The 13,069-nt window shown below is 42.9% G+C and overlaps 1 protein-coding gene across 3 annotated transcripts in view; it reads right to left on the reverse strand.

Moving 5' to 3' along the window:
- The window catches only part of CNTN1 (contactin 1), a 988,997-nt gene that overhangs the window by 293,231 nt on the left and 682,697 nt on the right, over nucleotides 1-13,069 (reverse strand). For all 3 annotated transcript variants that reach the window (XM_085653079.1, XM_085653080.1, XM_085653081.1), the window contains one exon: nucleotides 7,882-8,002. In XM_085653079.1, the coding sequence (XP_085509205.1) occupies nucleotides 7,882-8,002 (121 nt within the window). The remainder of the gene's footprint in view (nucleotides 1-7,881; nucleotides 8,003-13,069) is intronic.

Raw genomic sequence — 13,069 nt, forward strand, 5'->3', positions numbered from 1 at the left:
CAGACAAGCCAGGAGGGAGGGAGTAGGGCTGGGGCAAGGGGGCAGGGCAGGAGCAGCAAGATAGCCATGGAGGTCAGGCAGGATGGGCACTAGAAGCAAGACACACCATGAAGAGCAACAGTGAGACTGTGATGGCATACACACAGACCATGGAGGGAAGGTGGGAGGGGGTCAGGGGCAGCTAACTGACCACACAGGGAAGGTGGGAGGGGCCATGGCAGCACAGAAGACCATGCATGGCAAGTGGGAGGGTTAGTGGCAGCACAATGGCTATGATGGGCAAGAAGGAGGGTGGAGGGGCATGCACAAAGGACGATGGAGGATAGAAGGAAGGGTCAGGACCTGTGCACAGACAAGAAAGTTCAGGGGAAGGGACCTCACAACAGACCACACGGGGCAGGCAGGAGGAGCAGTTGCAGCACAACAGACCAGGGAGGGCAGAAGGGTGTGGCAGTACAATGGACCATGTAGGACAGGAGGAAGAGGATAGGGGCATGGCATGTGGACAGGCAGGGTGGAGATGGCAGGGACAGGTTACAGTCATCTGACAATGCTAGGCAGGTGGGAGGGGAGTGGCAGCTCAACAGAACACTCAGAGTAGATAGGAGTGGCAGGTCCATGGGACATGGTGGGCAAAAAGGATGGAGCAGGGGCATGCACAAAGACATCGGAGGGCAGGGGGAAGGAGAATAGGGGCAGCAAGCTAAGCACAGAGTTTAAGCAGGATGTCAATGATGGGGCATAGAATTGGGCAATGGAGGGCAGGAGGAGTGGACTAGTACATCATACTAAATTGAGGGCAGTGGCAGCACATCAGACCATGCATGGCAGGAGGGAGGAGGCTAGTCCATGGATTCACACAACAGAGGATAGGGAGGAAGGGGATGGGGCAGCAAGCTAACTGTTCAGAGAAGGCGGGTATTAGGAACTTTATTGTTTTTAAAACATTGTGTCTGTGCGAACTACTTAAAATATGAACAAGTATGCAGCATAATCTCACTTTTATTCAGGAAGAAGAGGACGTTTGTGACTGTGACTCCGGGCTCACTTGGCAGAAACACCCCCTGACCCTCCACCCCCTATCGCAAAATGTAATGCCCGTGAAAAGGATAGGTGAACACAGTGTTATATAGAACATAGTCCTGAGAGCACGATTGAAAATGAAAACTAGATATAGTGTATGGTATAAACTATGCACCAAAAAGTGTGATATAAGATGAACCGGGCGTGAAAAATAATATGCAATACATTGTGCGCAATGACAGATTCATTGGAGAGCGCGAGATAGCACAGGCACTAGCGCGTGCTATGCGATATGCGCCTTGGAGTGTAATATGCACAGGGCAGTGTTGTGTAACCTAACTAGTCTCTAAAGTTGTAATATAAAATATGTGCTGGGGAGTGTAACGTTGCATATGCACTGTGACAAAGATATGGATCCCAGATTGTAATATGTATGGCATAGCACTGTGCGTTATAACATAGGCATCGAGAAAGGCACGTTAGATGGGGCAATATAACCCGTGCGAAGACAAGTGTGGCATGACATATTCACGGGGTGGTGTTACAGTGCACATGGGCTAGAGAGTGTCATAGCATATGCACTAGCTAGTGGAATACAACACAGAGGTGTGTGGCACTCGGCAGGCAATGGTGGGTGTAACACAGCATTGGGCTCTGTCAGGAGCACGCTGTGACTCTCAAGTGATGTTCGTCCCCTTTCCAGAGAGTAAAATAAAAAGTATTACACATCCGGCAGTGGATGTGTGTTTTATTAACCGTGAGGGGGGTTTCTTGCATAGTTTTGGTCGAATTTATGTCGAATCCCCTTTGAATGGCTTGGTGTGCATGTGTATTAAATGTGCCCGTCAATAGCTACCCATGTTTGTATAAATAAACGACAAGGGTGTCTACCAGGATTAGGCACGGTAGGGCATCAGACATGTCAGAGCTTCACTAGTGGTGTAAATACATTCCATGTGGATTCATTGCATGCATAGTCGCCTTTTAATGAATATCACGCAAATCGTCATGGTGATAGGTACGTACGGTTTGTCCAGCATGTCCTAGGTGTGTCTATAAATATATATTTTTTAAAAATAATAAAAAAACAGTGGCCGGCCCTGGGGATTGGGGTCAAAAAAATATAATTAGGAGACTGGCCCTGGGGGATGGGGTCATCAGGGCCAATAAATTAGAATAAGAAGGGGAACCAAACAGCCCCCCTTCTTAAAAAACTAAAATAAATAAAAGACTGGCATCATGCCGGAGGCCATGCCCCCTCCGTGCAGCACTCTGCAAACGCGCCCCCAACAGGCATCTCCAGTATGCGCCAGGGAGCTGCGCTGCAGCCAGGTGTTCTGAGGCCAAGCCCCCTTTTACACCTCTCTGCAACGCAGCTCTGTGGCGCTTACTGGAGGTACCTAGTGGTCTAGTTTGACCCTAGGGACCCTTAGGATTCAGGGGGACTTAATCTCTCAACTTAGAACAGCCACAGGGCGCGTTTACACAGTGGTGAAGGGAGGGGACGGGGCCTGAGGTGACGTGTGCAAACACGCACTATGGCACGTTTTAAATTGGGGATATAATTTCCCTTCAATACTGAGGGCCCCTGGGGGCTAACTAGCCCACCAAGTGCTTCCAGTAAGCGCCACTGAGCTGCATTGCAGAGAGGTGGTCCAGGCCGTGCCACTTTTTACACCTCTCTGCAACGCAGCTCTGTGGCACTTACTGGAGGTACCTAGTGGGCTAGTTGGACCCTAGGGACCCTCAGGATTCAAATGAACTTAATCTCCCAACTAAAAATGGACACAGGGCGTGTTTACACAGTGGTGAAGGGAGAGGACGTGAGTTAACGTGTGCAAAAACGCCCTGTGGCCTGTTTTAAGAGGTAGTTTTAATCCCCATGCCCTATTATACACTAGGGGCTTACAGAGGAGGTCATGCTAATCACAGGGGGACCCCAACGCATAATGTTCCCTAGTGTATGTAGGTGTTTTCACTGTATTCTAAGTGTCTTTTAACATAGCACTGGCTCTAGGACTGGTTAGTCAGACTCAGTTACCACCAGTATCCGTCTGAAAAAGTTGAGGGTACAGGATGATTTTGCAACAAGGCTTCTTTCTGCTCTTCTTTTTGTTCTTTCTGCACGTTATCCTTCTTCCTGCACTTATCTTCGTATTTGAGGACTTCTGTTGCTTCTTTCTGCACTTCTTTTGTTTCTTTCTGTGCATTCTTTCTTCTTTCTTCACATGTCCTATCTCTGTAGGCATAGTTAGAAATTAGCATTTAAAAAACCTTTGAAATTCACAGAAAAAACCATAGGTTTCAGGCACGTTATAGTTAGGAATTAGCATTTAAAAAACCTCAGAAATTCACTGAAAAAACCATAGGTTTCAGGGGTGTTATAGTTAGCTGGACTTTTCACTTGTACAAAACCATTGAAATTCCCCCGTTATAGTTAGTTCAGCTAACTATAACTCGCGCGCCCGCAATGCACTGCTGATGATGTCACATATTACATCACTCATGACATGGTCAGTGACATCACTCATGACATCACTGATGACATCTCAAATGACATCACTGATGACATCACTGATGACATCATCCAGTGAATGTGTGTTTTTCTGAAAATTAAATATGTTTTATATATGTATATCTCAAGGTCGATGGAAGAATAAATGGGTATATAAGTGTCTAAATGGATGATTTGTTTTTGAAAAATTGATTGTGTAACTGACTGATTAAGTGTATCATAGTGAATACATGGCTTAGTGAGTAATGTTTAAATATGTAAATATCTGTATCAGTCTCTCACTTTGCGTATAAGTGGCTGCATGGGTTGGTGAGTAGCTACATGGGTGTCTATATAGGTTATTAGTTGGTTTTTTGAGTATCAGTCTGAGTGTCTGCATGGTTCGGTGGGGGGTATTACATAGTGCATAGGTGTATGAATGAGTGACTCACTGTTTGTATGTGTTGAAGACAGCATGTGTTCAGGACTGTATGGGTGGATGAGTGTGTGTATGGGTGTGTTAGTGAGTGAATGACTGTCTCAATAGTGTCTTTATGAGTAACTACATATGTTTTAAACGAGTATATGTGACTATTGGTGTATATAAGTGAGTATATGTGAGAGTGAGAGATTGAAAGAGTTCCTGTATGAATAAGTATGTGTTTCTATAAGTGATTGTTTAAAAGACTAAGTATGTGTAAGTTTCCGTAGAAGTAAGTGTGGTGGTGTGTGTATAACTGTATATGCAAGTAAATTTATGTTTGATTCTTTATTAGCATGAGTGACTATGTGTGTGAGTAACTCTATGGATGAGTGGCATTGTGTAACAGGATGTATAGGTGTATGAGTACATATGATGAGTGAGTACATGTATGAGTGACTGTATAGGACTGTTGGTGAATGAGTGGATGTGTATGTGGATCTTAGAATTCCTGAAGAGGTTGTTGTAACTGGTATTGGTATGTCCATTGTTTTGAAAATTGTATTCTCTATTTTTGAATGTGTGTATCAAAGGTTATATTAGGGTGAGAGGAGGTCTGCCACTCTATCACAAGGATGATGTCATCAGTGATGTCATCAGTGATGTCATTTGAGATGTCATCAGTGATGTCATGAGTGATGTCACTGACCATGTCATGAGTGGTGTAATATGTGACATCATCAGCAGTGCATTGCGGGCGCGCGAGTTATAGTTAGCTGAACTAACTATAACGGGGGAATTTCAATGGTTTTGTACAAGTGAAAAGTCCAGCTAACTATAACACCCCTGAAACCTATGGTTTTTTCAGTGAATTTCTGAGGTTTTTTAAATGCTAATTCCTAACTATAACGTGCCTGAAACCTATGGTTTTTTCTGTGAATATATATATATATATATATATATATATATATATATATAGGAGAGGAACTTATCTAACAGTCTCCTATAATCACAATTTTGCTCACTATTTGCTCACAGTAATTTTCTGTAGAAGTTCCTGAGCTTCTTCTAAATTTGCGAACATATGAAACTTGCCTTGCACAAGTACACGTAATTTAGACTGTTGAGCTATAGACGCCTGAGCTCCTTGTGCTTTAAACAAATAAAGAAGTTTCACAAATTCCTTTCGCCGGCGGGCTGCAGTGGCGGACATATCAGAAAAAATACGGCAGCTAGGAACTTCTGAAGTTGAAATCTGTCGCATTTGTATAGCCTGAGACAGTACCCGCTCCTTAATTCTAAAATCTGCAAAATTGACAAGAATAGTTCTGGGTAATGTCGAGTTCTGGAATGGCTGAGCTGGAACTCTGTGTGCTCTTGTAATAGTTAAGTCACCGGAGAAGCCTGAAAGAACACTGTTTTTAATGAATGACTCCACCCACTGAAGCATTTGTGTCCCCTCGCGGCCTTCTGGCACCCCCACTAGGCGCAGATTGGAGCGCCGGGAGTGATTCTCCAATTCCTCGATTTTGGTCTCTAGACTAAGTTTTTGTTTTTTTGCCACGTCCGCTTGTTGCTGAATCGTCATCATCTGATCCTCAAGCTGGGATATTCTAGACTCAGCCTCCTGCAACCTGCCCGGAAGACTAGCTACAGCTTCTTCAATTTTTGTCAACCGATGGTGGAGGGCTGCAATCTCATTTGCTTGGGTCGTTTTCATATCGCGAATCTCATCTAAGATGAGATTTAGCATCGATTTTATGTCACATTGGAAACTACCCCCATTGTCCAAATGCAATGTCTCAGGTGGTCCCGTCCCGGCTGCCTCTGTAGGATCTTGATCTTCTACAGTGATGATTTTTTCCAGCAATAAAGTCGAGGGAGGAGACTGACCACTCCTTGGATTCCTTTTTTTTGACTGATTTCGCTGGTTAGGTGGTGAGACAGATAATGGGCTAATCACTATTTGAGTATCCGATGTGCCTTCAATTTGTAATCCTGCCGTTGACTGAGGCTGTTGTGCTTGCTGATGTATTTGCTCTGATACTGGTTCTTGAAATAATTCATCATGAAGAGTCAGTGCGGGCGCGAGAGGTATGAGAGGTATTTTAGTTTTTGAAAAAAGGGGATATTCTTTTGTTGTCATTAAATTGATATTGGTCATTTCTTCCCTTACAGAATCTTGATTTTGACATAACTCTACCTCGGCCACCTGATCGTCTGCCTGATTAGTAACCCCTGTAAGGGAGGGTGGGCTGCCCTGTACCAGGTCCACTCCAACAACTGTGGCATTTTCTTTTATTTTGCATGTGCTCGTAGCTTCATCCGATACCATAGGTATATCCTTATTGATGCCACTCTCAGGCTCGCCCACCTCATCCTCAGAGCTCGATCTTCTGCCTGAGCCCTGACGTGCTCTCAGTAGACGTTCCGCCCTTAATGTTGTGAGAGTTGTTTTACTTTGGGTGGACCGGGTCTTTGCTTTTTGTCCACCATTTATTTCTGCATGATTTGACCCAATGGGGAACTTTCAATGTTTCCCCATATTGAGGCCCCTTCCTTGGAAAAAACAGGGATTCAACAGGCTTGACAGCTTCCTCTGTTTGTTAACTTAACGCAATTTCGGAACTTCTTGTTCTGCTCACTCTTTAATCACTTTTTAGTCACAGTCTGATCAATAGACAGTCTTGCCAAATAGTGGCCATTTCCGGATGTAATACACTAATCCCCGGTAATATTGTAATAGAGTGCACTGGTCCAGCTATTTTTGTCCCACTGCCAAAAAAAGAGAGGAAGAAAAAAAAAAAAAAAAAAAGGACTCGAAATGCAGAGTCATCTTATTCAAATTTCACTCTCCGTTCTTATCCCAGAGCTTTTCTTGCATCTCTCAGTGCCCTCTCAGTGCCCCCAGTACCTTTATCCATTGGGAAGCCCCACAGCCCAGCCGCCTCGCCGCCTCGCGCTTCACTCCTCCGATTTCAACCATGTATTTTCCCAGAATTCGCGGTTGGAGATGCTCCTACATGATCGCGCGTTAATCGCGCAATAATCTCTCCATCTCTGGGCTCAGAAAAGAATCACGGAGCTGATAACGAAGCTCCGCACACTGCCGCCATTCCTCCCAGCACACCAACGCCAGCGCTGAGTTGTTCCTGAGGGCGGGGCCTGGGTCACTACGGCTACAGTGGTGTGGGAGTCTCCTTAGCCAGTGTGCTGAGAAGGCACTTACTCATTTTGGAATTCCAAAATGAGTAAGTGCCTTCTGTGATTACCAAAATGAGTAAATGGTAGTAAGTTTAGGATTTTGTCTTAAGTTAGTTCTGTGAATCGGGCCCATAAAGACAGAAAGAACAAATCAGAGATGTAACAAAATAGGGATGGACAGAGGGGAAGAAAGTTGGGAAAACGAATGAAAGGAGGATGGAAAAAAGTAAACAAAGAATATTTGAAAATAGAAACGAAAGATGGCTAGAATGAAACAAGAGTAAAAGAACAGAAAGAAGATGGAAAGAAGTGAAGAAAGAAGTTAAGACAGTTTTGTGACCACATTTATTTTAAATCATGCTGTAAAAAGCATCATTTCGCACTGTGTTTTTTTCTTCGGGGAAACAACAATCAGGGCTATTTTAGAAAGTGTTACAATCACTCAATTTGGTCTTCGTTTAGTGTCATAGTACTCAAAGTGGGGAGAACTTTATTTTCCTGGCTATCCCTTGACAGCAGTTCTGTAAATAACTGTGAGATCGCAGACATTATTGCTTATTCATAACTATTTTCTAATTAAAGATACATTATAGAGCTTCCTCACTGGCCTCCCAACTGTTGCTCGATTCAGGCTCTGCAGAGCACTGCACTGAGTGCAGTCTTTCTCAGCAGAATGCAATCTTGCTTACATATACTTAACATACATATATAAGGTAGGATAATAACTAGAAGTTCTTACCTCTGACAACCAACTCAGCAGAAGCTGAAGAGTTATCCACAATTGTCTGTGCCGTGCAAATATATCTTCCAGAATGTCTCAGCTGGACATTTTGAATAAATAACTCACCGCCTCCTTCAATCTGTTGAAAAAAAAAGTATAGTAAATGTAAATAAACTTTATAATTCGCTAGAGGGTATACACAATTCCTCACTCAGAACCTTTAAATTGGTTAAACGTAACACCTGTTATTTCCAGCTCTAAGAAATGTTTGAGGTGTGGTATGGAGCACTATATAAATTGAATAATAATAGGAATAATTAATCACAGTAACAGACATAGTAGCATTAGGAACTCGTGCATTCAGGTCCTTTAATTTGCATACACATGCCGACCATCTACTTTTATCACAATATACCTTATGTCTTAACCATGTAACATGACCATACTGGTCTTCCTAAGAACACGTACATAGGATACAAAATGGTGCCATGTGTTGCATTAGGAATCTTTGATAGCGACAAAAGGGATGTATAATGCCTTTACCATAAGAAGGTTTTCATAGTGTCTTTCTTTTAAAGCATTTTGGGCTCATGCGACCGTGGAAAAATAATGCAAATGTTTTCAAACGTCTAGCGTCAAATATATGGTTCCGTTCCTCCAAATGGCATCAACAAAGTTGTAATATCTGTAAAATTAGTATACTCAGATCTTTCTAAATCAGTTGGAATCGAAAACAAGTTTGCCACGTTTATTATCTATTTTGGAAAATATGTTTTGAATTTTTTTATATGTCTTCAATTTAATAAAAGCATTGGGAAATACCTATTAAAACCCATGAATCTTTTGGGACCTACATCGTTGATGGGTCATGATGGCCCACCCATCCCTCAATAATGGTAACAAATAGCATACTACAACCAGAGGACCTACATGTATGGTTTATGCTATGTAATTTTTTTCATTTGCAGTAGATATAAATAAAGTTACTTAGCAACGACCACAGCACAAAGAGGTATGTCCTTGGAGTGGGTCACAGTCACAAAGCTTTGTGTGATGGTTCTTGTTGTTCTCTTCTGTCAAGTGTTGGTAAAATAGACTCTGTGAGCCAATAAGGACTATTTTCTCAAGTCAGGTATGATATAATAATCATATGGAATCTGGCCGTTGAACTGCAGTAATACAAGTGTCAACCCATTGATATTAAAATGATTCTTACAAATATTACGTGTTATTGGACCTACATTATTTTCACTGTCCATATAGTGAGATGCTCAACATAAAATGTGTTCAGTGGAAGCAGGTAGTCTACTTGCACTTAGCCCATGGGACAACAAGATTTGTTCCTGTTTAGTTGGTAAGACCAGTCCGCTGGTGGGCATCCATTTAACACTGGGTAATAATGCAAGAAAATGATGACGACACATTAAAGTAAATGAGAAATCAGCTGAAGAAATATTACCCAGAGGCTAACGGAAAACATGGGTGTGAAATTTAGTAAACAGAATTTGCGATACACTAGGAATGAGTGACAATAAAACAAATTAATTATGCCCCAATGCTTCTTGTAAAATATATACATTGCAAACTCTGCACTATTTTAGAAAAGATTGCACAATATACTCCTGCTTCCAATACAAGTTTTATTTTTCCAAACTGCTGCAGATAATGCACGTATCCAAAAGCCTTGAATTTAGCTTTGTTTGGGGCCTAATCACAAGGGCTTTTTGGTGCACATAAAGTAGTACTCCTGTTGTACTCTGTTTAATACTTCTTGAACCAAGAATGTCTCATGCATGGTCCCTCTGCTCCCATTGCCAGGCTACATGTGTATTTGGTAGATTGAGTTTTATTTTGGTCATGGCAACACATTATTCTAGTGTGTGTGTCTGTCTGTGTGCGTATAGGTGTGTTGGTGTGTGGAGGCCTAGGCCTGTCTTTGACTATGCAAGTTCCAAGAACTTTTCTGTGACCTGGAGGGGCACACCAAGCTTGCACTCAAGATAGACAGAGTACTATTATCTATATCCGAGCTTTAGCACATAAGGTGGTGGTTGCATCAAGTCATGTTCTGTGATATAATATTAAGGACCAGACCATTTTATCTGTGTGAGAGTGTGACCTATCAACCCCTCTGATGTAAAGAACTGCTGTTATGTAAACCCAGAACTTTGCACTATGTGTATTTCGAGTGTGTGCCTGTAAAGAATGTTTGTAGTACGTGTGAGGTAGTAGGTCTCAGTGTGTGTGTCTGAGTAGTGTAGCCAGTGGGTCCATTTTTGAATCACCAGGTTAAGCACGGCACAGGATCAGGACAGCTTCCCTCAGACAAGGAAGTGTATTGCCTGTGCTCCTATGGCTGGATGTTAGGCAATCAGACGCTGAAGTGAGGAGGTTGGAGACAGAGTGAACTTCAGAAATTCCATGAAGATTTTGTTGGCCCTGGGTTTCTGATTAGTTTTTCCTGTGCAATGCCATTTGGTAGATCTAGGGGTGAACAGTGGGACTGCAGTTTCTCTTGTTAATGTAGAGGAAGTTTTTATGTCAGGCCTACCCCTATATCTGCAAAATAAGGATGGGCGGTGAGAAAGAAAGATGGAAAGAAGGAATGAAAGCAGAATGGAAAAAGTAAAGAAAAAAATCATTGAAAGTGCAAACAAAAGATGGCTAGAAAAGAGGACAGAATGAAACAACAATAAAATAAAAAAAAAGAGGCTGACGACATTCAGGCACAGAAACATCAAATTTCATTGTGTCCATTTTAAGCGTTTTCCAGTTTGGGGACAGCCCCAATGCTACCTGGTGTTAGAGGCATCACTTTACACAGAGGCTGTGTGTGAGAAACTGGGTTTTTGATTGAGGAGGCAAAGAAACTTCTCAAGCAACAACCACAATCCCTGTCAGGGTAAGCCATACAAGTTACCAGATCAACCTAGCTTAGTCCTCTGGTATCTGGGTGCAAAAGCAGTTAGGCTTAACTTAGAGACAATGTGTGAAGTATTTATACAACAGACAAACAAGAATAGATTAAAAACAACACAAGAAAAGTCTCACAAACATTTGGAAAAGTAGAGCAAAATGCTATCAATAATTTGAGATCAAAATAACAAAAAACAAATCAGTAGACTCGGCCAGAATTGGTCATGCAGGTAAGAGCAGTGAGGTGGGGTGGGGGGGACTCAACAGAAGACGACGAGGGAAAAAGTATTATTTATTTAATTTTTCCTCGTCGTCACCTTTCAAGTCCCCTTCTCACCTCGCCGCACCACTCTTACCTGCACAAGCCGCTCCTGGACTCGGAAGTATGCAATTTCCCAGATTTCGCTAACTATAGCGCCTAAAAGCACAAGCCCCATGGGTATATTTGATCATGCTGGACTGGGGGAAAGTCTTAAATTTAGGCCAGCCACAATGGAGTGTGGCCAGATACAGGGACCAGGCTAGTTCCACTGAAAAAGTTTCCTTTTCAAAGGCAGACGTGAAGAGTCCAGTTCACAGTGGAGGATACTATGAGGAGCAAGGATAGCGTTGAGGATGGTCATCGCACTTACACGAAGAGCAGGCAAGTTGTCATGGACGGTCATCACTGTAGCACAAAGATTATCCTGTCAGACGTTGCGGGCGGTCATGGTTGACAGTCATTGCAGGCTGTCAAGGCTTTAGCGTGAAGTGCAGCTCTTGCGTTGCAGGTTGTCACTGGCAGTCGCTGCAGCACGAAAAGTCTGGTCCACTGGAGCTGCACATTATTGGTTGTTGTGAGCAGAAAGCTGTTAGTGTGAACAGGCCCCTTTGCAGTCGCAAAGAGTCCAAAACTTTAAGATTTTTTCTTTTCTTCACAGGAGGAGCTGAACTATTGCCAGCCAAGGGTCCAAGACCTGGTGAGGCACCTCTTGAAGATTAAAAACTCTCAGGCAGGTCCAGGCACATTCAGTGAAGATGTTCATCTGGGCAGTTGCAGGGAGGCCTCTGGAGCTTGTTGTTTCCCTGTAGCTCAGAACAGGAGGTCAGTTGCCTGACCCTTGCAGTTACTCTGCATGGGATGAAGGAAGAAGGTTCAGTCTTCCTTCTAAGAGAGACTGACAGGCCTCAAAAAGCAGGGCCTGTAAACCCTTAGCGGTGATTAACCACACTATACAAATCCCAGGTGGTTGACTGATTGAGGGCAGTACTCTGGCAGCAGGCCAGTCCATTTTCTCTGGTATCCCCAGTTCCAGGAGGGTACTGAAGATCTGGCTGGTCTCAGGGTCCGATATTTGTACCTGGTTCCATCTTTGAAATGGGAATAACTTTTAGACTTCCCCCCACATCTGGTTCTGGAATTTCCTTACCCCCCCGCCCAGGCTCCAAGTGGTATGGGGTAAAAATAGGCTGGTGTCAAATTCTTTGTGAATGTGTGGAGGCAGCCCCTTTGAAATGTGATTGTTGCAGGGAACAGCTCCGCCCCACCCATCCTGGCAGGATGGCCCACCCTGCCAACATTTAGTTCCCCTTGGTCTCACTGTCTGGGATGAATACACAAAAGCCAATTGCAAACTACACTTAGTCATGTGACCCAGGACACAGGCTGCAGGACCAAACGGTTATAACAAGAAAATGGCAACTTTTTAAAAGTGCCATTTTCAGACTTGTGACTTAAAATTCAACTTTACCATTGAAAAGCATTTTAAATTACAATTATTTTGAGTGTAAACATGACATTCATACCTGCTCTCAATCAAAAGTTATAATTTAATAACTGTAATATTATAACCCAATGTTATCAAATGGGAGATATAGGTCTCACAGTAGTGATCAACAAATGTAGGCGTTTTTTATGACCAGGACATGGCCAAATCGTTAAATACTCTGCACACTGGGGTGACCTATTTGTATTAAAAAAAGGAAGGTTTTGGTCTGGCAAAAGGTTTATTTTGCCAGGTTAAATTTGAAGTTTAAATCTGCACAGATCTGCAATGGCAGGCCTGAAACCGTTTTAAAAGACTACTTAAGTGGGTGGCACAATAAGTGCTGCCAGCCCACAAGTAGCATTTAACTTACAGCCCAGGGTACATGTTGGGCCACTTTTTCTAGGGACTTAAAAGTAAATTAAATGTGCCAATTAGATGTAGACCAATTTCATCATTCTTAGGGAGAGAGCGCAAGCACTTCAGCACTGGTTATCTGTTGTAAAGTGCACAGAGTTCTATTGACAACAAAGACTAATTCAGCC

Source organism: Triturus cristatus, chromosome 4_1 (assembly GCF_964204655.1).
Source record: "Triturus cristatus chromosome 4_1, aTriCri1.1, whole genome shotgun sequence".
Lineage (NCBI taxonomy): Eukaryota > Metazoa > Chordata > Amphibia > Caudata > Salamandridae > Triturus > Triturus cristatus.